At 51.2% G+C, this 22,573-nt stretch overlaps 4 protein-coding genes across 7 annotated transcripts; 3 read left to right on the top strand and 1 right to left on the bottom strand.

Moving 5' to 3' along the window:
• Window positions 1–937: 937 nt before the first annotated feature.
• Window positions 938–3,652, top strand: PV10_00349. 2 transcript variants are annotated; one of them, XM_016364409.1, is made up of 3 exons: window positions 938–3,010; window positions 3,064–3,313; window positions 3,365–3,652. In XM_016364409.1, exons 1-2 carry the CDS (start codon window positions 1,401–1,403, stop codon window positions 3,308–3,310), a joined length of 1,857 nt encoding a protein of 618 aa, XP_016228058.1. In that variant the 5' UTR covers window positions 938–1,400; the 3' UTR covers window positions 3,311–3,313; window positions 3,365–3,652. The 2 variants fall into 2 exon arrangements, with proteins under 2 accessions (XP_016228058.1, XP_016228057.1); XM_016364408.1 differs by having other exon boundaries at window positions 3,064–3,652.
• A 1,458-nt stretch (window positions 3,653–5,110) lies between these two features.
• PV10_00348 (uncharacterized protein) lies at window positions 5,111–9,517 on the top strand. Its single transcript, XM_016364407.1, has 5 exons — window positions 5,111–6,520; window positions 6,571–6,701; window positions 6,751–7,189; window positions 7,240–8,615; window positions 8,689–9,517. The coding sequence occupies exons 1-5, from the start codon at window positions 5,605–5,607 to the stop codon at window positions 8,941–8,943; spliced, it is 3,117 nt and encodes a 1,038-aa protein (XP_016228056.1). The 5' UTR covers window positions 5,111–5,604; the 3' UTR covers window positions 8,944–9,517.
• Window positions 9,518–12,691: 3,174 nt separating this feature from the next.
• On the top strand, window positions 12,692–15,376 carry PV10_00347 (uncharacterized protein). The gene is made up of 3 exons (XM_016364406.1): window positions 12,692–13,436; window positions 13,494–13,951; window positions 14,020–15,376. The coding sequence occupies exons 1-3, from the start codon at window positions 13,342–13,344 to the stop codon at window positions 14,274–14,276; spliced, it is 810 nt and encodes a 269-aa protein (XP_016228055.1). The 5' UTR covers window positions 12,692–13,341; the 3' UTR covers window positions 14,277–15,376.
• Window positions 15,377–15,392: 16 nt separating this feature from the next.
• PV10_00346 lies at window positions 15,393–22,324 on the bottom strand. 3 transcript variants are annotated; one of them, XM_016364403.1, is made up of 3 exons: window positions 16,383–22,324; window positions 16,260–16,328; window positions 15,393–16,209 (listed from the first exon to the last, which is right to left on the bottom strand). In XM_016364403.1, exons 1-3 carry the CDS (start codon window positions 21,899–21,901, stop codon window positions 16,203–16,205), a joined length of 5,595 nt encoding a protein of 1,864 aa, XP_016228052.1. In that variant the 5' UTR covers window positions 21,902–22,324; the 3' UTR covers window positions 15,393–16,202. The 3 variants fall into 3 exon arrangements, with proteins under 3 accessions (XP_016228052.1, XP_016228054.1, XP_016228053.1); XM_016364405.1 differs by having other exon boundaries at window positions 16,260–22,324; XM_016364404.1 differs by having other exon boundaries at window positions 15,393–16,328.
• Window positions 22,325–22,573: the final 249 nt, after the last annotated feature.

Here is a 22,573-nt window from a genome sequence, read left to right as displayed (position 1 = left end):
GGCGATGAAACACGCGTTTAGTCCAGTCGAAACAGATTTCCATACAGTAACTTAGGGCTTATAGGTGCGGAGTGGTTGATGAGAGTCGTGTCTCATGCCTGCCAGATCGATGACTAATCAAGGTTGACCCAGGCTGAAGCTTGACCTGGTGGCTTGTGGTTTGGCCAATAGGAGAGCTCTATCATCTTGTGGAAAAGTCGCCCACATATTCTTTCTATTGATCACAGTCTGGCCATTCGTGCCATTCTCCAAACTGGGGTGATGTCGATACGTGTACATGGCACTCTGTACTCACAGTGGCACGCACTAAGTACCTACCTACTACTGTCACCATTTCTCCATGGACTGACCATGACTGACCTAATTGTACTACTTCCTGCACTTCACTCCATTCTGCTCTGCTCTGCTCTACGTACACCATCCATAATGATTAGACGCTTTGTCCACACACTTTTCACTAATACTCCTACTTCCATTGTTCATTTTCCGGGCCCGCCCTTCAAAGTCCCATATTGCCCCAGGTCCCATGAAATGCTACTCTGGTGTCTTTGCCTTTTGCCCTTCCCCCTTCGTGTCCTTCTGAATGAGCCATTCATGACTGCTTGGCCTGCCGTTCTAGGTGCCTCCTAATCACTCACTTCACTCACTCCCAGGTGTTTTGTTGCCATTCTGCTGCCATTCTTGTCGCCTTGCTGTCATAATTCGCGGTGATTCGATACCTGCGCGCCATCCATCAATTCACCTTTCCACTCCACTCTTCTTGTCTCGCCTGTCATCGTGTTGTTTCCCAGCTCCTTTGCCTACTTTCAAGTAGTGACTATTCTGTCCGCGCCTGACCCCGTTCGCCCTTCAGCTTTCTTGTCCTTTGTTCAAATTATCTACCACTTCTTCAGTCTGTTGCTTTTCATCTTCTACTTATATCCTGCACTCCTACAGACACCCACACACCTTTTTCTACCTCTTCTCCTCCTCATCCTGTTTTCTACACCTTTTTGTAAACTCCCTCCCTCCCTCACGTCCGGATTGCTCCATCTGATGATCTCAGTGGTTTCATCACCAGTCTACCAACCTTTTTTGCAACTTCTTCGCCACTCTTCTTCTCATCAGGTGCGCGCTTCACTTCACGACTAGTTTGAGGTGTGCACCCATCGCGTCCAACACAATAATAGCCCTATAGAGTTGAAGTCGCCCTTGTCACCTGGTACACGTTACCACCCACATTTCTCGTTCAACCTCTTTGGCAACACCAACCTATCTCCCTCGCCATCCGCGTTTGTCTTTGTCCCAACCACAAAGACTCCCACTCTCGCAACCTTGCAAAACCTCTTCAAAGGTGACCACTTCTACAGTCTATTTGAATGGTCCGAACTGCAATTTATATCTAGTTGCGCCACTGCAAGATGGAGGTCATTGATGGAAGGAGTTCCTCCAACGACCTCTCCAGTGCACCACCCAGCGACGGGGAGAGTACTCCTGCTAGGGGTTATAATCCAAACCTCCATCCTCTTGTCAAAGGCTCAGGTGTTGCTGGCAACCCTGCAGATCAACAACACACCTTGGTAGCACCAGCCACAAGTGCAGGCAGTCGCCAAGCCAGTGGAGATCAACAAGCCACAGCAGTGGCTAAAACCCGAATCACCAAACCTCGCAAGAAAAAAGATGCGAATGCCACCACCGAAGTGGCCGAGAAGAAGGAACGGGCTCCGCGAAGGCCTAGAGGTGCTTCTAATGCTGCCGGCTCAGGGTCTTCTCGCAAAAAGCCCAAGCTGGAACAAATTGATGACAATCGGACGATTCATCTTGCTCAACCAGTTAACCCTGGACTACAAGCATCCACTCTGGTCCAGCCGGTAGCATTCCTTACGCACCCTGAAACCCAACATCATGATGAAGCCGCCAAAGCTCTCGGCCCCAATCATCACCCGAATCCGTCGATACCTCGTGCTAACCCTATATCCTCCCATCGCCCGTATGAATTCAACAACGACGTCAACGGCCCAGCCTCTCTACCACCTTCGCGAGCTTCAGCCATGTACGATCCTATTAGGTCCATGACTATCTCTCGTCTCGTTGATCCGACTCCTAGCGAGTCACCAAAACTATCACACGTACATACTCCACCAAGACCGATTCTCAACCCAAGCACTTCTCCTGCTATATCTAGCATCATTGACCCTCCGACGCAACCAACATTTGCTTCCGCAGATCCTTCAGCGAACCGAGCCACATTGCACACATCCGCCCTGTCTCATACTGACAACGTCGCCTCGACCTCGCCTTCCATGAACGACAAAACCTCGGCGATGGAGATTGACTCTGCTGCAAGCGACCCAAATCCTCCGAAAAAAGCACCGTCGAAGAAGGTGCCTTCAGAAGCACCTACGCGGACAACCTCGCCTAAACCGACGCGAGCCAAGGAGCAACCTCCTCCTCTTCCTCCAGGCTCGGGACTATTATCCGCAAGTCTCTTTGGGGGCGATTCTGCATTGGATGTCTCAAATAGTGGGACTGGCAAAGCCCCAAATATTGTGCTCCACATCAACCTCAAGGACCCGGAGAACAGAATTGTCAACTTTGCGCGACTGGCCGAGCAGAAGTACGGGTTTGCAGCATTGTATCCTCGTCAGGCTGCGCAGAAGGAGCGACTTGCCAAGGTTGCAGCGGCTGGTGCAGTATTGGAAAGATCCGCGTCTGGCAGCAAGTTTGGAGGCACCTCAGCAGGCGAGAGTGGGGATGAGGACCTCAGTGTAGACATCGATCGCGACTCGGACAACGATGGGGATGTGGCCATGTCCGGGGTCAATGGAGGGCCAGATGCGGCCAACAGTGGTACCGATGGTCCTGGGCCTAAGCGTCGGCGGAGAAAGAAGCAAGAAGAGTACGACCAAGATGACCCGTTTGTTGATGACAGCGAATTGCTCTGGGAGGCGCATGCAGCAGCCAGCAAGGACGGGTTCTTTGTCTACTCTGGCCCACTCGTTCCCGAGGGGGAGAAGCCCGCTGTGGAAAGGTATGTTCAATTCAAGGTGGAGAAAGTCATGTTGAAACTAATCGATTTGATAGGGCCGACGGGACGATCAAGAGAGGACGTGGCCGAGGCCGAGGCGGCGGTCCTGGCTCTAGAGGTGGACGAGCAGCCGCCGCTGCTGAAGGCGGATCTTCCAGAGGCGGCGGGCCAGGTTCTCGAGGCGGCGGCGTGACACGGAAACCTCGGATCACCAAAGCAGACCGGGCTCAGCGTGAACAGGAGAAAGCCGCCAGAGAGAAGATTGCACCACTTTTGGCAAGGCCGACGCAGCAGGCGGCATAATGTGTGAGCTAAAGTTGATGTTGAGAAAGCGGAGAATCATGGTAACCATCACAGGCGAGGTCAGCCTTGGAGACTGTTTGCTTCAAAGCATTGAATGGCTTGTTTCGAAGATTACGCGCACATGCGCTGAGCATGTAGAACTACAGGGAGGCGGAACACCGCGAGGCTTCAGGCTTAAGATGGCTGTCAAAACTCATAGGCTATGACCAGTTTCATGGTCAAAGAGAGCATCAGCAGAGTTAGTACGATGCGCTAAATCTGGCGCTGTGAGAAGTATCATTAGTGGCCGTTGAAAAGTTCATGCCTATTTTCCTTGATCAGAGAATCGTCAGTGACTCTAGGGTATACAATACCAGGTTATGATAGAGTCCCGTGCGCAGACTTCTAGAGTTGAATGATGGTCGGGTGGCCTGGGCGAGAATTTAGGTAGGTACTTAAAGTAGGTAGGTTAGTACTCCGTAGGTAGGTCAGTAGGTACTTAAAGCACTGCATATCCACTTTATGTTTGAGGCTCTCGACTTTGGCACCTCGGCCGACGCCATGTAACGTCACTATGCATCAAGGGAGATCAAGAAAAAAGCCACGGGGGCGAGGGGCTGCGGGGTGCGCATTAGTACCTAGGCACATAATATGAGCCGCGGGTTTCGCCCCCGGGCTAGAGACCTATGTGCTCGTACCACGATTTCTGTTCCACCACAACAGCGAGTCCGTCGGGAACGTATGAAATGTGCCATCCTCTGATAATGGTAGAACTATAGGCAAAAGTAAGCTACCAGTAATTAAGGATAATGGCTGATCATAAGATTAGTGATCTTTGAGAGTTTGGGATTGTACAAGATTGCTTGGTTGGACCTGTCATCGGTAGTGTCAACGCCTCTGAACGACAACCAAGAAGACCGCTAATTGTCCACTACCTGGACGCTCGGAGGAAAGCGACGATTGACGACTCGGCAAACCCGCCTATCGGCCAATGGCTTTTTTCAATGGTCTTGTCAACTATCTCACCAAAAGACCAGACGAAAATGTCGACTTGTGTTGGGTTATCTTTGATAGTATTATTGAAAGACGGTCCTAAAAGTCGGAAGGTCGCTAACTGACGACAGCTATTAGTATTGTGACAAATCCATACGGGATTACAAGAGAGGTGGTCCAGGCTTCTAACCTGCTTGGTACTCACTTATTCTGCAGCTACCAAAGGTTGCTGCTACTTTAGGTAGTTAAGATGCCGATGGTGTACTTTTAGTGGCCCAGTGCGCCCCGTCCTGCTATCTACAATAGTACCTAGTACCATAGGAATCTAGGAAGATACAGTCAGTCTATTGACTGTGCATTGAACCTCAACACTATCAATCACAAAGACAGCTTCATTCATCGACAAGTGAATTCATGGTCATATTATACAGGTAGCATCCCTGCTTAGGGTATTCAAGGGCAGGTGGAGGAGGCAGATGCCTGCCCTTATATCAGTTTAAAAGTAGTACTGCTGAGCCCACCTACTCGTAAGTTGAGGTAAACAGAAAACCTGTCCTGGCGTCTACCCGCGCCACCCGCCGCTTCGGGGCCGCCTCTCGTCCCTCAGGCCCTCGCCTTTAAGTGTAGTCGCCCCCAAGCAGTTGCCTCCCTAGGTATATACAGGACCTAATTAAGGTACTTAGTTGGCTACCTTTTGAAAGATCTGCGGCGAATGGGTACGAATATGCACCTACCCACCCATCCGCCCATCCACCGACAAACCAAGCGCATTGGCTCTTCTTCGCCCTGAATCCCAGATCCACGAACCCCGAATTCTATCGCAGGTGGGCAGCCACAAGTTGCGTGGCCCCAACCCTCAATCTTGGTTTCCCATCTTGCTGTTCAACTTCTCCATCTCATATCTCATCCACCATTGCACCTACCATTTGCCCACCAAATATCCTCCACCACAATCATCGACTCTCCGCCCTTGCCCGAGATTCCTCCCACAGCGCAATCCCTCTCATCTCCCCAAAACCTCCCTCCCTTCTCACTCGCGTCCTGCTCCAGTATTACATCTTATTCGTTATCCGGAGTATGTCAATTTGACACAACCAACAACTCTATCGCTGCGACATCAAGCCAGGATGCCTCAAAGTGCGTCGCACCGGCCATCAGATCCTCCTCCTCGCTCCACCAAGTCTCGGTCAGCATTTCCAGAGGCTCTTTCGCTCTCCCCCCCGTATCCCTACATCGGTCTGTCACTTGATACAGAGGAGCGTGTCTGAATTCTACTCCGTCGCCGTGTCAGCCCATCGCCGTTCCATCTTCCAACGGACAATATGGACGGCATGCAAGGCTTCTACGGCCAGCAAGGCTACCAAGGCATGGATCTTCAAGACATGAGCGCATTTCAGCAAGATGGGATGATCAATACGATAGATCCTGGTGATATGACCGCCAATGTCATGGGCCAACCACAGACACTACACCAGATCATCAGCCAGAATAATGAACAACTCATGCGTAGCCGGAATTCAGCCCAGGCGCAGCCTCATTATCGACACCATAATAATGAACCAAATCGCAGGGCCTCCATCTCAGAGTTCACCTCAACCATGGACAGCGGTCTGGCTGACTTTCAATTCGACCCGAACCCAATAGACACCGGCCCGACCATGCTGCCGATGGCACAAAGAAGTCTCGATCCGCGCAGGGTTCGCTCGCGCGACGATTTGTCACTCGACGTTCAGTTTTCCCAGATGAATGCCAATTTCGCCGACTTGACGGGCATGCCATATTCCGCGGGCATAGAACCGTCATCCACATTTGTCCCGCACAGTGGCTACAGCATGAGCCATGACATGGATTCCGGCGTACTTCCCTTGAAACCGACGACCATGGCGCTCGACTCCACAATGCTTGCTCCTGGCTATTCCCAGTCTCCTACCTCTCATTCGTACCCGATGGCTTTTGGACCGACCAACTCCGATCAAGCTGTCCACGCCATGGGCCCATCAATGTTGCCCAACCAAATGAGCAACATGAATCCCATCCAACGCGTATCTACCATGCCGAACATGCCGAATATACCTCAAGCCTTCACGCCGTCCTCGAATTCGAACCGGTCAATTCCTTCGGCTCTCACTGGCCGTGTCGTCGAGTCTACAACCCCATCGCAAGCCGACACACCTTCAAACCTAAAGGTCCCCTCGCGGAGGCAATCCATGAGCTCTGCATCCCCTATACATCCGAACAGTATGTTTCACTACTCTCCCTTTGTACTGCATACTGACTCTGGTTGTCAGGCCTCAGCAATGTACAAACTTCTCATTCCGTACTTCCCGCCAATTCGTCACAATTTTTCAACCCCATAATCCCACCATCTAGATATGCCAACGCGTATTCGTCTAGCGGTTTTGATATGCTGGGCGTTCTTGTCTGAAGTCTCTCCCAGTTTCCACTGAATTTCCCACTGACATTAGCAGATGCGCGTTGCGACTCGGAGGAGACCAGAAATCAATATCGGACCTGTCGACTTATCCTGTGCCTTTGTCGTTTGTGATATTGCGCAATACGATTTACCTATTGTCTATTGCTCAGATATGTTTGAGCGCCTCACCGGTTATACGAAACACGAGATCCTTGGTCGGAATTGTCGATTCTTGCAAGCACCCGACGGCAAGGTTCAGCCAGGGGTCAAACGCAAGTACGTTGATGATCGATCAGTGCTATACTTGAAGAACCAGATCCAAAAACGAGCCGAAGCTCAATTGAGTCTCATCAACTATCGGAAAGGTGGTCAGCCCTTTATGAACCTTCTCACCATGATCCCAATCACCTTTGATTCAGATGATTACAAATTTTACGTCGGTTTTCAGGTTGATCTGGTGGAGCAGCCAAGCTCGGTAGCTGGTAGAAATCCCGGTATGAAACAGTGTACACTGACCAACTGAGCCTCGCTGACTCCTCACCAGATGGAAGTTATTCCATTAACTACAATCGAAGCGCGCTCCCAGCATATGCCCTTCCACCTCCTGTGGAGCCTAAAGACATCCAGGAGATGGGTCAGACTATTCCCCGGGATGAGGTATCCCAAGTCCTTGGCACCCTCGGCCGTGGGGAGTCAGATTCCTCCAAAAGGCTATGGGACAAGATATTGTTGGAAAATGCGGACGATGTTGTCCACGTTCTTTCTTTGAAAGGCCTCTTCCTCTACCTGTCTCCAGCCTGCAAAAAGGTGCTCGAGTATGACGCTGGCGAGCTCGTCGGTATGGCATTGTCGTCGGTTTGCCATCCCAGCGATATTGTGCCTGTCACTCGAGAGTTGAAAGACTCTTCCACAGGGGCCTTGGTCAACGTTGTTTATAGGATCCGCAGGAAGAATAGTGGGTACACATGGTTTGAAGCCCATGGCAGTCTTCACACCGAACAAGGAAAGGGGCGCAAATGCCTAATTCTCGTCGGGCGTGAGCGGCCTGTTTACGCACTCTATCGATCCGAATTGGGCATTGAAGGCAGTGCAGGCGAGAGCGAGATGTGGTCGAAAATCTCGACCTCTGGAATGTTCCTCTACATTTCCTCCACCTCACGAGTCATGCTGGATCGTCTGCCGGAGGACTTGGTTGGAACTAGCATGCAGGCTTTGATGAGGCCGGAATCAAGACAAGACTTTTCGCAATTACTCGAGTTGGCGCGTTCTGGACAAAAGGGCACGTGTCGACACGATTTGCAGAATCGCCGTGGCCAAGTGTTGCATGCTCAAACGACGTTGTACCCTGGAGATGCAAGGCCCGGAAACAAGCCCACATTCTTACTTGCGCAAACGCGTTTGGTCAAGATGACGCGAGCAATACTCTTGAGTCAAAAATCCGGGGTAGGAAGTGCATCGCCGCGCACTGATCAGGCATCGGTTGGATCTGCTACACCAGCAACTCAAACTTCGAGACCAGGTTCGGTCAACATGAAATCTGGCTCTACCACAACCACCATGCCATCTGGACAGCCAATCGAAACCAAGACCGCTGTAACCAACCCTGGAAGCCAGGGCCTGGTATTGGGCAACCAAGACGAGGCTCTGGCATCGGAAGACAACATCTTTGATGAGCTCAAGACGACACGAAGTACCAGTTGGCAATTTGAATTGAGACAGATGGAAAAGCAAAATCGCATGCTCGCGGAAGAGCTTCAAGCTCTACTCAGCCGCAAGAAGAAACGCAAACGGAGAAAGGGCCTGGGCCAACTGGAAAAAGACTGTGCGAATTGCCACACTCGGGTGACCCCGGAGTGGAGGCGTGGACCGAGTGGAAATCGGGACTTGTGTAATAGCTGTGGGCTTCGTTGGGCCAAACAGGTAAGAGTGCTGCATGGAAATGAGCCCGGTGTTTTTGAGAAGTGTTGCTGACGCTTGATGGTTGACCGCGCAGAATGGCCGTGTTTCACCTCGAAGATCATCGGTACCTAGCGACCGGGGCTCGACATCTCCGGCGTACGTCACGACCACTCAAGAAGAACGGCAAACAAGCACCCAGGCTCCGGCAACGTTAAACTCGACCGGCACCATAGCGCCGTCGATGCTCCAACGCCAAAGTACGGAGAGCAATGATTCGTGGCGTGGGAACTTGCCGCCGAAAATCGAGGAAGGCGATGAGCCACCGCATGTCAGCAATCTACCGACTTAGCGTGGTTACGGCAGTCTGAGCATAGGAAAGTAATTATCGAGCTAATAGGATGACAGACACGGCAAGCCTCATTGAAGTTTGGATCCAATTCGAGGACATTGAGCATCGAGATTGCGGCAGGTCATCAAGATGTTTGCAAAGGCCGGACAATCTCTTTCATGAGTTCATCTGGGTCAAGTTACGGAGACGATGGCGAATATGGGGCAACTCTGGGGGTTTTGTCAGGTTGCTCACCGTGACCTTGATAAGGATGATGAGGATTTGGGGAAATAGAGGAGGAACTTGCATTGGCTTGCCGACTGGACGGGGATTGAGACATATGAAACAAATGCATTGGGACACTTACGCCGACACGATTAGATTGCATATTGGGAGGCAGGGAAGGTCACCCTTGAGCGATATGAAGCATGAGCGATGGTGAAGTGGATAGAAGGAGAGAAACATCAAGAAGAACCGGGCTGGAACGTTCTGTAAGTCACATACATACAATGACGGGAAGGGAAATAGGTTTATGCTATAGTATACCCATTAAAGGATCGTGGCAGTAATCGTAGAGATGGCCTGTGACAGTGCTCGATGAATAAGCCTGTGATGTGAGGGATCACTGACACGGAGAGGAGGTTTGCGGATGTGTTGCCGGAGGAAAGTCGCATGGTTGCTCGCATGGATGATCAAAGGAGCCGGCGTGAACTCTGAATTGCGAGAAGGTCTCATCTTGGCGAGTCTAAGTTTAGGCGAATTTAGTTCAACGACGAGGGCCGAGGGGCCCGAGGGCTCAGGGGCACCCGGTGAAGAACGATGAACGGGTGGGATGATACTCCGTCGAGAGGAGGGTTTGGTGTGTGTGGTGTGGTTTTTCGTACGTATGATCACAACGCCGAGGGTCGAGGAGTACGATGATATTCTTGATATACTTGTGATGAGCTGTGCTGAGGCAATCAATCAGACTGGTCGGTCTTGTGAGCACGCACTGCACATTGCACGATATCACAGGATGGAGAGGGACAAGCACTATCACAGCATGTGTACATGTATGAGAGCGTGGGATGCTGCACAGTGTAAATGTCGATCTCGAAGTATCACCACCACCTTTCGAAGAAGATGTAAGTAGAACTGCATACTGTACTCAGAAAGACTGGTTGGTTTTGCTCTGTCAAATCGAAACCTGTCGCATGATCTCACCTTGTTGATAGAAATCGTCATCACATTCGAAGAGTTTATTGATTGACATGAATGATCAACCTGTACTCCATAGACATATCCATTCTCGCGAGTCTAAAAAGCTAAGTTTTCGAGCCAGTGCGCCGGGCTCGAAAAAGTGCAAGGTCTATTTCCTGCACAATTGATGCCCAAACGCCTCACAAGATTTACTCTCCGAGTTGAAGAAGGCCCAGCCGAGGTGGATGATGTGGATTAGGATGTGAATGCGAATGTGAATGTGAATGTGGATGCTATCGTCCGTTCCCCTCGGCTGGATCGACTTGTCACGGTAAGGTTTGGCCCGTCTCTCGCATCTTTCTCGTGGCCCCGAACTCTTTTTTCATCTTTCTCCGAAGAAACCAAAACTCCCGAATGAACGGGTTGCAGATGCCCAGATTCTTGGACTGAGGTGGTCACGCTACTGCATGGAAAGTACGGAGTATGAAGGGACTGGAATATGTACTCCGTACAGTCACGATGATGCATGACTCTGAGGCAGCCATGGCAGCAGCGAACGGGAACAAAGATCGGTAAATGATATTCCTATTGGGAGAGACGGAGGATGGAACTGTACATACGAGGTACTCATTAAATACCCTGTCGTCCAGGACCTTGGGGATGATGACGAGGGGTGTCTCGAACGTTTTTCCCTTCGCTTACGGGTGAACTTGCAGAGTTGTAAGTGGTCAGTTGCCTGTCCGTACGTACATTGCACGTTTTGGCATTTGATTCAAGGCCCATGGACTGGTTTACGAGGATGGCTCATTTGCGATGCGTATGTATAAACAAAAACCCATGATCCTGGAACATCCAGTCAAGGGCCATGGCATTTGCTTCCCCGAAACCTCTTGTCTGGTACGAGACCCAAGGACAAGGGATTGACGGGCGGTCGCGGGCCCGATGATTCCCCCCAGTGCCCCCCTTCGCAGGCCTGAGGGGCCCCTCCCATGCTCCTCGGAGCCGTCATTCATGTGGTGGCGCACCTATCAGCGCCCATCAGTCAACGGCCTAATCGGCGTCATATGTACTTCTCACTGTCAACCCTTTTTCTTCTTCTCTTTGCTCCAGAGGCCATGTGCATTTTGCTACAATGTAAAGTGTAAGTAGAAGGCCACTAGGTGGTTACTAAAGCGACCCTGTCTGGGAATAATAAAATATACGAGCACGGAGTACTCTCAACTCCTCCTGCATCGCCTCTGCAGCAACTTGCATCTTACCGGCCCTCGCGTGTCATGGGTTGACATGACCATCCGTCCTCCCGCACTCAATTCTACATGCGCATCCGATTCTGGGACACGGAGCCTGGGGCCTGGCGTGCCTGGGCATCTGCAATGCACAATTTTGTCTTTTGTGTACCTCTACGGAGTAATCCCGCATGATTTTTTTGACTCGAAAATGCATGAAAATCATCCAATCAGTAATTCGACTCGTCGGCGAGGATGGCAAATTTTGTCCATTTTCTTCCCCTACTTAGACTCGGGTTCATCAATATGATCAAAATGCAGGATTGCCTGCCCGTCTTGTTCTTGCTGGGGGACACTGACTGCTGCATGCTAACACCCCTACTTTGTACCACGTACGGAGTAGTACCGTACCAATTCTGGGGCCAGAGGTGATGGACTATCCAGCCTTGGTGCCTTGATTTTGGTTAGGATTGACATGGATTGGACATGACCAGGAACAAGATTGGGGGGAGGGGAGGGGGGTAACTCGTAGACACGATGGACCAACAGGGTTGATTGGGTGGGCATCGCCCGGAAGATGCCTTTACAGGCTACCACCTACTTGGGGAAATTCGAGAGCCCTCTCCTGCCTTGGGGTTGTCGATCTTTTCTCCCTACGAATATACTAACCAGCTAACCAAGCACCTACGCCTCATTATGATGATCATGTGTATCTTATCATCTTGCGTGCCTCTTTTACCATGAAACAAATGATCAACACGACGATCGAGCCAGTATAGTATGTACCGCACAGTTCACTCGAGTTCAGTTCCCATGTGCAAGGGCAGAGTTCACCTAGGTGCCTACAGAGTAGGTTCATGGGCCCCTCGGGCCTGGCTCATGCCTTATGCCTCATGGCTCCCTTGTCCACCCGTGGCACCGTGCGCACCACCCAAAGACGTCCCGCTCCGGGTCCCTCCCTTCCCTTCTCCCTTGTCGCTAAATCATGTCATCGATGCCCCGGTGCCCCGTTCCTAAGAGTTGATGCATCCTCGTTTAGCGTTTTAGCCGCACCAACGGCACTATGGCCTCCACTGTCCAGTTAGTACCTACGGAGTACAGTAGTGAATCTTGCTAACCCACTCATAGTCCCCCCCTCTTGCAGGACACGCAGGGCTCAGTAGTGGACTCCCAGGCTCTTTAGCATGCCTTTGCCGGCCTGCGTCGGTGCTCACGGCCCACTTTCAACACCGAGTTTCCACCCCATCGTAACTCTTGCAACTTGCCAATTGATTTCCATGATTCCATGATTCCATGATTGCCTCGCGCCTCACAGCAGCCAACAGCCCGTGGCTTTCTCCTTCCAGGCCCGCCCACCTTCCTTGAATTTTCCGAGACATTCTATTCACTATCGACTACCACCTGCGACTAAATGCTACTTGCTACTTGCTACTACCTCCCATTACTACTACACGACGACATTGTGCCATATACTGTCCTCTTGGTCCTACCATTCCCTCTCGCCCAGTTGACATTTCCCTCTGTCCATCACACACACCCTTGATCGTCAAATCTCGATATTGACCTCACCTCACTTAACCCTCTAAGGCTCTACCCACCAATCCCAATTCCAACACTTGACCTCACCTGCCAGTGTCCCGATCTCTCTCTATATCGAACAAAGCTGTCGCATCCTGCCGCCGACCCTCAGTCCTCCCACAGTTCCATTTCATTCCCACTCGCAGTCACACGACCCCGGTCCAATCCACCTCGAATCCCCTCCTGCGCATACTCGCATGCTACATTTCCACAAACTCCCGCGCCACACGATCATCTTCGTCTCACGCAGCGCCGACAGCCTTCCTACGACTGTAACCCTGTGACTTGAGCACTAGCACTTGTACTTGCTCCAACCCGCTACCTTTTCCTCGGCCTATATCTATCGAGACATTCATTCCCGCAAAGTCTCTAAGAAAGAGTCACTTTCGACTCGCCTCACGGTATACCCGGTGGCCCATACCCTCGAGATCTCGTCATGGCCGACAAAATCTCAATCACAATATGCGGTGATGGCGGATGCGGCAAATCTTCCATTACCTTGCGATTAGTCCGTTCACAATGGACTTCAGAGTAAGTCCTCCTGGCTCCTTCGCATCATCACATTTTCCATACTAATCAATATACTAGTTATGACCCAACGATTGAAGACTCATACTCAGTCACTCGAACAGTCGACGGACTCAACTACTACTTGTCCCTCACCGATACTGCCGGTCAAGAAGAATACCGTTCGCTATGGGCTGCTTCCAATCTCCAGTCGGATGCTTTCCTACTTGTATATGACATCACCAATCATCATTCATTAGAAGGCCTCCAGTGGTTCCTTGACATGATTGATATTGAGGCCGAAAACAGACTCGAGGAAAATGCTCGACTACTCCGAGAAAAAGGGACAAAGGTCCGAGGTCGCCGGGAGCTGGGATGGAAGTCGCCTCCCATCAAGATCATCGCTGGAAACAAATGCGACTTGAAAGATGCCAGAGTCGTCAGCAGCAAAGTTGGCTGGGAGTATGCCAAAAGCAAAGGCTGTGGCTTCATGGAGACCAGCGCCCGAGAAATGGTCAATATTGAGGAGACTTTTGCATGTGTGTCTTTTTCCCTCCCTTGACTCTTTCTGTCCTCTCTTCCACAACCAGCTAACAACATTTCTCAGTGATTGTCCGCAGAGTGGTCGAGGCCCGCCGCCAGGGAGGTGGCGCATCAGATGTCAATCCACATCCCACACCGTTTGCATCTTCAAAAGGTCACACGCCAAACGTCAGCGGGGCAGGCACATCGACATATCAGCCACCCGGTACCATGTCATCGAATCACCGCGATCCTAATCAACCACCCACTGCCGAAAAATCCGGCTTTGAAGATGATGCCACCCACGTCCCCTGGTATAAAAAGGTCTTCTGCTGTCGATAGCCTCCTTTTCAGTCGACTCCACCTCCACCTCCAACTCCAGCTCCTCCACCTCCGCGCTTCCTGCAACACTGACATGTACACCATCGACAAGTCAACACTCTGTATCAATACTCTCTTCCTCGGCCTCTCGCCAGTCACCAACCCCGTGACAATGCGTTGGTGACCCGATCATTTTCCAGGCTTCCGCCATACTGGCATACACTGGCCCCACCATCGAGACAACCTTTTGTCCCATTTGGTAACAGACGAGGCGATCCTCACAATTCCGTCCTCCTATCTGCCAGCTCTTCCTCATACACTTTCGAGCTGGCAACAGCGCACAACAATTCCATCTCTCCAAAGAATTTCGGCCCCCCCTCCACCTCACGTCACGAGTTTCCTTGATCTCTCTATAATAAAGACTAAAGAGTCTGGTTCCTGTCTAGATGCTTCTTCCCGGCCTCTCGAGGCCACCAGTCTCTGTGTTTTTGTGCTTTACTATACACTTTTCTCCCCCATGTATTTCATCAAGGTGCAACCGAAAATGGAGGACGGAAGAATTAACAACAAACTGAGGTGGGGAAAGGAGGAATTTTACCTATTCGACGGTCAACTCGGGCCTGGGTTGGAACTCGTCAATCAATTAAAACGAGACCCTCACATCGATAATGTCTCGCCGGCGGATGCGAGATTTGGTAAAATGGCCTGGTTTTACAAGCCATCGATATATCTCGTGGCAGGTCATCTGATCTGGGTTGGGAAAGCTAGGGTCTTCGCATCACAGATTCCAAGATCGGAACAAGTCATCATCAGAGGACATGACATACCCAAGGCGAGGGAGCGGGACCGGTCGTTCTATACAAAGGAAGAATACCGATAGTTCCATCCCAACGCGACGACATACCGAGCTTACCACATAGCCCGAGAGTATGTCTGTCTGCCTGCACCTACGCCCTGCACCCAGAACTCATCACCAAAAGTCTCGGTCTCTCATATGTATCCCAGTCCGTCTTTGATGGAATACTAGTATCTATATCTAGACCATACCTATCTAGACCATTGACGCGACTTCTACAAGTAAGCATAAAAAGCATCATAACCTGATACATCTATCTATAGACCTGACCTGGTTCGATCGTGAAGAAAAAGAAAATAAATCTATTGTCATTACAAGCTGGGCTGTAGGACAGGAATAGCTAGTAGTTCGGAGGTATGTGTATGTGTGTACGTGTGTGTAAAGTCGGACGTGAACCAACAGCCCTTATAGAGGGAGGAGAAGAGGTAGAGGTAGAGAGGTATTGACAGCAGTCACACAGATGATGAGTGAACTCGACCTCGATCAACAGTGACACCGGCAGACACCTTTTGCTCCCATCCTGCGTCACTCTTCTCGTCCAAGCCAGCCAGGCCAGCCTCGGTCAACTGCCTGCCTGCCTGCCTGCCTGCCTACTCACTTCCCCTTCCACCTGTTTCTTTTTCATCTCCGCCTTCCATTAATAAACGGAATAGTAGGTAATGATAACAATAAGAATAATGAAGTGATGACTATTCATCTGTTTTGTGCTTGCCCGAACCCAATGAAAGCCGTTAATCCGCCCGCATACCCGCACCCGCTAATTCGATCGTATATGGAAACAAAGCTGCATTTCACTTGCCCACAACACTGGTGTGGTTTGCTGCACGGCATGCAAATCAGCAACGTACAGGGCCGAGCGGAGCGGAGCTTTGCTTGGTCACATCTCAGCCTCTTCGTCCGCCATATGTTCTTTCTCTTTAAAATGCTTTGGTCCGCCCATTCTCAATGGAAACAATTCTTTCGTCGCCTGTGAACCGGTTCCTTCTCTTGTTTTCTGCCTTTCTCGTCCTCTCCACCAGGTCCTGTTGATCCAAGGCATGTGTGTGTCGATCAACTGTCAAGCTAAGCCGCTCTTCCACAAGTCAAGAGGATTAGATACTGCAATCATTAGCTTTCGCTCACCTCCAGCATACCAGACCCAAACTTACTAGATTTCAATCGGACTGATCTGGTCGAACGGGAACAGCCAATTGCTTCCCGCCTCAACCTTTTCCAGCCTGCAAATACTCATTAGAACAGTTCCCAGGAACGCCAGCTCAGTCATCACTCACCAATCATAAGGCCAAATAATCAAATGTCCTTGAACACAATCCAGCAGCTCTTCCGCTTCAGGAACGCTGAGAATATCGTCACTAGCGCTAAACTCGCGTCGACTCGATCTCGTTGTGGCCCTTCTTCGCCGCTGCTTGCCAGTCGCTGACGCACCTTGCGCAGAATTCACATTGGTCGCTTCAGAGTATCCCACAAAGCTACCGCTTATCGTTGGAGTATCTCCATTGCTCAATGTCTCCTTATCAACCACCGTGTTGGTACTAGGACTGCTGTTGGGAGGTTCCATGCTGCCCTCATCATCTTCTCCACTGATTTCGTCTGAGATGACTTGTCCTTCAATAACGGTCTGCAATCCCGACCTCTCTTCGGTCAACGTCTCTTGGCGATGCAGGGTAGGGATCCCTTGCCTCTCTGCCACGGACACCCCTTCTCGGTCGGCTTGTGCCTGGTTGGCTTCCGCTGCCCACGCTCGTAGATCGTTCTTCTCGGATGTCTCTTGACCCTCTTTTCCTTCGCCACCAAAGACTTCCTTGACCCTGTCTTTGATATCACCTGTGTGCTTCTCCAGATCACTGGGCACTTTAGCGATCGACTTGAGCTGGGCACCAGGAGCGTGGGATCCAGCACCCGGTGGTCCACTCTTAGTGTCAGGTCCTGACTTGGAAGGGTGAGGGATCTTGTCGTCATTGGGAATGTCATGGCCCTGGAGCTGGTTGAATCTATGCTCATATGCAATGTATTGACGATAATCTTCCCAAGTCCTAACCTGGTTGTCGGGCATACACCTGAACACTGATCGATAGATCTTGGTATTGTTTTCAGCCACAGCATGCCAAGTGTCGTACAGGAAAGCATCATGTATGGGGTCCATCATACAATCACGGTCAACCATAGGTCGACGCAGGTCGTTCATCAAAGGATGTCTCGTACGCACGGAGTCTTTGGAGGTTAGTTTCTCTAGAGGAGGACCGCCGATATCGGTATCGTCTCCCGGAGGCAGGGCAGGTAATATCGAGAGCATTGGAAGCCCAAGCTGTTCAGTGTTCATACGCTCGGCTGTTGGTCTTGGAGGGAATGGTGGGTTGGGCACCTCTTGCTTAGCAACGTAAGAAGGAAGACGTACTGCTTCACCATGTCGGCGAGGGTTCTGTACCGTAGCCCTACCCTCGGTGTCAAGATTTGCAATTAGAACCTCTCTAGCTCCCTTGGCGATAGCTGAATCTCTTCCAACGATCAGGCCCGCGGCGTCCGCCTCCGCCATGTGGTCGAATCCTTGACCTTCCACATCTTGTCGATGATTTGCGTTTCCGGTCACACGAGAGTCTTCTGTTAGCTTGCGATTGCTTTTGAGATTAGGATTGTCCTGTTGCTCCCAATCAACATCATGATTGAAACTCTTGAGTTCTTCTGATCGTTTCAGTAATTCTTCTCGGAGCTCTGCTGTTCTTTTTCCGAGTGGAGTCAATGTGTCTTCCTCTTCAGATTGTGGACTTGCAACTTCATCACCGTGAGATGGAGATTTGGTAGATCTGCCGGCAATCTCTGACTTCTGATGCTCGGCCTCCATGACTTGAGCATCTTCCATGATTTTGTCGACATCAAGGCCCAAATGTTCGCGCATCAAGCGCATGCGTAGAGTGTGAGGAAATCTTCCGACCTGGTACGGTTTCCCATTCATAGTTGACCATAGTAAATCAGTGTCACGTACAATCGCTGCACACTCGGAATCGCGGTTGCCTAACATGGACCGTTCGTTGATGTTGGCAGAACCAATCAATGCCACCCTGTCGTCAACAATGATGCATTTCGCATGTATGTAGAGCTGCTCGGTGACCAGCGTTTTGTTCGGGCCGAGTCTGCCCCATTGTCGCAAGCTGTAAAACTGGATGTAGTCCTCAGGCTCTACTCCAGCATGCTTCAGGCGTCCAAAAATGGATGACTCTCCTCGACAAATGCTTCGATACTGGTACTGCATGATGAGACGAACGCTGGTACCTCCTTCTTGCTCGACAGTGTTCTGAAATCCTGGAATTAGGGGAATAATGATGATAGCTCGCCATGCTTCCCCGTTTTTGGACGCTCGAGTGATGCGTTCGACGAGCGCGTCTCCGATTTTGTTATGGACCGTTGCACCTTCTGTCTCACAGCTGGTGATGAAAAACTGGTTCTCCATATACACAAAGTGTTCAGACTCTTCAATCATTTTGACGTAGGCATTCATGATGCTGTGCTCGGTCTTGTCTGGGGTGCCCAGGGACCATGGTCCAGCTGACCGCAGAATCTGCACCTCGCAAGTCCCATCGAGTCCGAGGGCTTCCAGGTCTGCTGGGTTGAAGTCTGGTGGAGGTAGCAAGAAAGGTGTGGGGCGTGTTGGCTTACGCTGCCGCAGGATATAGTTCCATCTTTGGACAAAGTGTCTCGTCAGATCTCGAGCTGGTTGGCCGACAACTTGCATGGAAATATCGTGCCAGGGCATTCGCGCGATACGTGTCCGATCATACATTTCTTCGTACGGCTTATTCAAATTGTAGAAATCTTGGATCCGCGGGTTGGAGTAGTCTTTTCCAGGCCAGAGCTGGCAATGGTCAGCATCCTTGGGCTGATCGCTTGCCTCGAAACCGGTGGATTTATCATCGACCAATGTATGTTGAGGTGTATCCCATCGTCCGAAGCACAAGTCAATCCCGCCAACGAAAGCAAGGGTATGATCAACGATACAGATCTTTTCGTGATGGGCCCAGAAAAAGGTATTCTGCCTGAATTGATTAGGCGACCTTTGGACAAAGACGTTTGGATGAAGATCGAGAAGCGAGAATTTGGTATACTGCGAATCGATAGGAATGGCAGACTCGATATTTCGATAGACGATGACGAAAATCTTGACACCTTGTTCCGCCTTTCGTTTGAGCAGGCGGTCAAGGCGCCACTTCTGGCTAATGGCGGGAGGTCGACGCATGTACAGCTCAGGGCTGAGCCACCAGTCATGGATATAGATGACATCTTTGGCCTGGTTGATCGCACGAGAGACAACCCACATGTAGTCTCTTCCATCAACCAGCCACTGTGCAAAACAATTGGGTCGGATGGGAGCAAAGCTGTCGAATCGGTTGATTTTCACCCAGGGTGAAATCTCGATCATGTTTCGGATCGACTCTTCGAATTGATGCAATTGTCTCTCGCCACGAGCGAGGAGCTTGAGTCTTCTCTCAGAATTTATCAGCTTCAATCGATGATGCTGCCCGGTCGATTCTCTTGCAGCGTCAGCCAAGCCTTTGGCCCTGGGATGGTTTTTCAGTCTTCGTTTAGACTGGATGCGAAAGTCGGAGTCGAAAAGGAAGACATCGTAGATATGCATCTCCTCTGGGGAGTCCACACATACAACGTAGCTATGGCGAACGAGAAACCATTTCGGAGTATGTCGATGTGTGATATTAGCAGGCGTGAGTGCTCTGCGAAAATCTAGACCTTTGGCAGAGCGGATGAGCAAATAACCCTCCTTGCCGTGGAAGCTGCCCTCTGCAGCGAGCCGCATGCCCAGTGCGGAAACTTCGAGAAATTTGCACAGGCGATTGCTCTCAGGTCGGAACAGCAGAAACTTGATCATCAGCTGAAGGTAGAGTTCCAGTTTCTTCCGCTGACGATCAGCGAAGCGAAGATCTCGACGCAATCCGCCTGATTCGGGATCTTGGATTCCTCCAACACTAGACCTCCGTCGACTAGGCATGAACGAGGGACGACTTTGCAGTTTTGGAGTTCGACCTTCTGTGTCAGTAGCAGCAGTATCGTCGGGATTGTTGGCAGGATCATCATCTTCCTCTGTTTCATCGTCCAGTCCTCGCCATGTCTTGAGATAGGGAAAGGCACTTCGAGGAAACTTGGGAAACTTGTCCAGGGAGGCATCTCCCCTCCCCTTCAAACGTTCAGAGCCGTAGTGGAGCTTGTACTTGGCATGTAGATTGATAAAGTCACCCAATGAGCGCTTCACCACCCACTTCATTCTGTTGATGCCATTGCCATACTCAAGCTCAATGCGAAAGATCAAATGTCGATCGCTGGGGGTGCTGACGTCTGCTTCTTTGTATCGGTCCTTGTCCACCTCACTGTCGGTGATTCTAAGCTTCAATTGTTCCATGAGGATGGGAATCCTTCGGTTGTCATGTTCATCACGTTGGAACATGCTAGCCAGCATGAGGGCTGCAGGGGTCCCAGCTGCGAGCTCAGCCAGGAGTTCGGCCGACTTTTCGTGGTCGGGAGTTCGTTCCTTCTTTCTAGTTTGGCCTAAAAGACGCAAACTGTTCTTCAGCTGCTTCCATTTGGCAGCACTGAGGGAAGTTCCTCTTTCGGACATGATCTTACGGCGAGAAGGAGTCTTTGGTGTTGTAGGATCAGAAGGTGCCGCTTCTCGAGATGAAGTGATACCAGCAAAATTCAAGAGTGTCAGAGGTCGTTTCTGACCTTCTGGAGTTGAATCACCAGGCTTTCTCTGTCCTCCATAACTCAGGCCACGCAGTGGATGACGTGGTGTCCAGGCACTGGTCTCTCGTGACAAGTTGCGGTGGCCTTCATCTTCGGACAAACCTTGGTGTTTGTGATTATGAGGCATGTCAGTATCAGTCACCCTCCTGACCAAAACGGGGGGACGTGGACGGTCAGAGGCCTGTGGGACACTTGCTAGGCCCGGACGCATTGGGCTATTTGGTGACGATGGAGCGGTTTCGATGTTGTCGAAGCGGCGGATCCTGCGTTTGCGCCGAGTGCGAGAGGTCGGTTGTGGTTCTCTACGTTCTGCTGCACTGTCCTCTCCGTCTGCGTCATCATCAGCCTCTTCGGCACTATCCTCTTCCAAGGTTGCTGCAAGTGCATTGTCATGGCGACCAAAATAGTTGTTCTGAGCGTCGGCGTCTTTGCCATCGGCCGAACGTGCAGAAGTCGACAGTCCACTAGCAGATCTAGAATGGCTAAATCCTTGGGGAATGGCCAGTGCTCTTAGTCTCGCATATAAAGACTGAGGTTTATCAAGTTCTGAACCGTCAAGCGGCGGAGTGCTCTGGCCAAGGATGGGGATATCAATTTCTTCCGTGTCTCTTGAGAATTGCACACTCTTTCTCGGCGCAGTGGGCGTGCCATTGCCATAAGCAGTTCCGCTGCCGTTCAAGGCGTTATCTGCGTCAGGAACTTCTTTCCCCGGCGAGGTTGAAGTGTCGAGATGGTTCGAATTGATGGAGAGGGGAGCAAAGGGAGCCCCGAGTGGCTGCTTGAAACCACCCGTGGGATTTGGGACGGCGGAAAGGGGGCTGACATTTTCAGAAGGAGGCCCTTGTGTGGCAGACAACTTTGAGGGTTCTGACCGGTAGGCTGGGTCGTCCAGAGCACCGTTGAGATCGACGGCAGGGCCTGGTCCACCCATATGCTGACGGTTGGGTGAGTTCTCCTTGGACCGTGTCAGGTTTGTCTGGAGCGCTCTTGTGGAAGAAATATTGTCTGAGACCGCAGGCTTTTCCCAAGTCATCTCAGCCATGCCTCAGGTATGGCGGCAGGATGGGTTGGTCCTTGCGAGTGAGACCACTTGGGTAACCCGTGGGCGGCCACGAGGGGCACTCAAAGACTGTGAGCCATCATGAAGGTATTTAGTCCAACTCTTGCCTTGATCAGGTATGAGGTTGAAGTTCTAGCGACCTCAGCCTTTGGGCGAGAGGTATGAGGCTGCGGCCAACTTGGGAAGTCGTCTAGACTAATTGAGCAAGGAGCGGAGCGGAGTTGGAACTGAGGTGGGAGATGTATCATAGGACGAAGGAGACGCCGTGGACTATGAGCCGGAATGAAACAATTAGGTAGTAAGGGTGGGATTGACTCCGGACAAGTGCTGCTGCAGTAATCATAAGCAGGGTGGTAGATTATGTTTGCTGCGCGGTTCCAAGGTGTCGACAAAGAGAGGCTTTGCTGACTGGTTCAACGGCAGGCGCAGGTGCAGGCAGGTGCCGCCTTGGTAAGGATCAGGCAGACTGTGCTACGGAGTACTACTGAGAGGCCCGGAAACCGCTCATTGAGTGCTCGTACCTTTAGGGAGCGTGGGGACTAACTTTAGGTTACTAGGTAGGTAGTTAGCAAGATCCATGGCTGAGGGGCGCGCCTCAGGCCCCTTCGACCCGTCGCCCATAACCAACTTCAGTTAGTGGGCAATGCTCGCTGG

The sequence above is a fragment of the Exophiala mesophila genome (assembly GCF_000836275.1).
Source record: "Exophiala mesophila strain CBS 40295 unplaced genomic scaffold supercont1.1, whole genome shotgun sequence".
Classification (NCBI taxonomy): Eukaryota; Fungi; Ascomycota; class Eurotiomycetes; order Chaetothyriales; family Herpotrichiellaceae; genus Exophiala; species Exophiala mesophila.
Note: the sequence above shows the minus strand (reverse complement) of the source record. Positions and strands in the feature narration are given on the sequence as shown.

Excerpts from the sequence above, each read along its gene's own strand:
- PV10_00349 (XM_016364409.1), top strand. The coding sequence starts at position 1,401 with ATGGAGGTCATTGATGGAAGGAGTTCCTCCAACGACCTCTCCAGTGCA. Across the intron at positions 3,011-3,063 it reads GAGAAGCCCGCTGTGGAAAG|GGCCGACGGGACGATCAAGA; the intron begins GTATGTTCAATT and ends TCGATTTGATAG.
- PV10_00348 (XM_016364407.1), top strand. The coding sequence starts at position 5,605 with ATGGACGGCATGCAAGGCTTCTACGGCCAGCAAGGCTACCAAGGCATG. Across the intron at positions 6,702-6,750 it reads TTGATATGCTGGGCGTTCTT|ATGCGCGTTGCGACTCGGAG; the intron begins GTCTGAAGTCTC and ends TGACATTAGCAG. Across the intron at positions 7,190-7,239 it reads GGTAGCTGGTAGAAATCCCG|ATGGAAGTTATTCCATTAAC; the intron begins GTATGAAACAGT and ends ACTCCTCACCAG.
- PV10_00347 (XM_016364406.1), top strand. The coding sequence starts at position 13,342 with ATGGCCGACAAAATCTCAATCACAATATGCGGTGATGGCGGATGCGGC. Across the intron at positions 13,437-13,493 it reads CGTTCACAATGGACTTCAGA|TTATGACCCAACGATTGAAG; the intron begins GTAAGTCCTCCT and ends TCAATATACTAG. Across the intron at positions 13,952-14,019 it reads TATTGAGGAGACTTTTGCAT|TGATTGTCCGCAGAGTGGTC; the intron begins GTGTGTCTTTTT and ends AACATTTCTCAG.
- PV10_00346 (XM_016364403.1), bottom strand. The coding sequence starts at position 21,901 with ATGGCTGAGATGACTTGGGAAAAGCCTGCGGTCTCAGACAATATTTCT. Across the intron at positions 16,329-16,382 it reads ATTATTTGGCCTTATGATTG|GCTGGAAAAGGTTGAGGCGG; the intron begins GTGAGTGATGAC and ends GAGTATTTGCAG.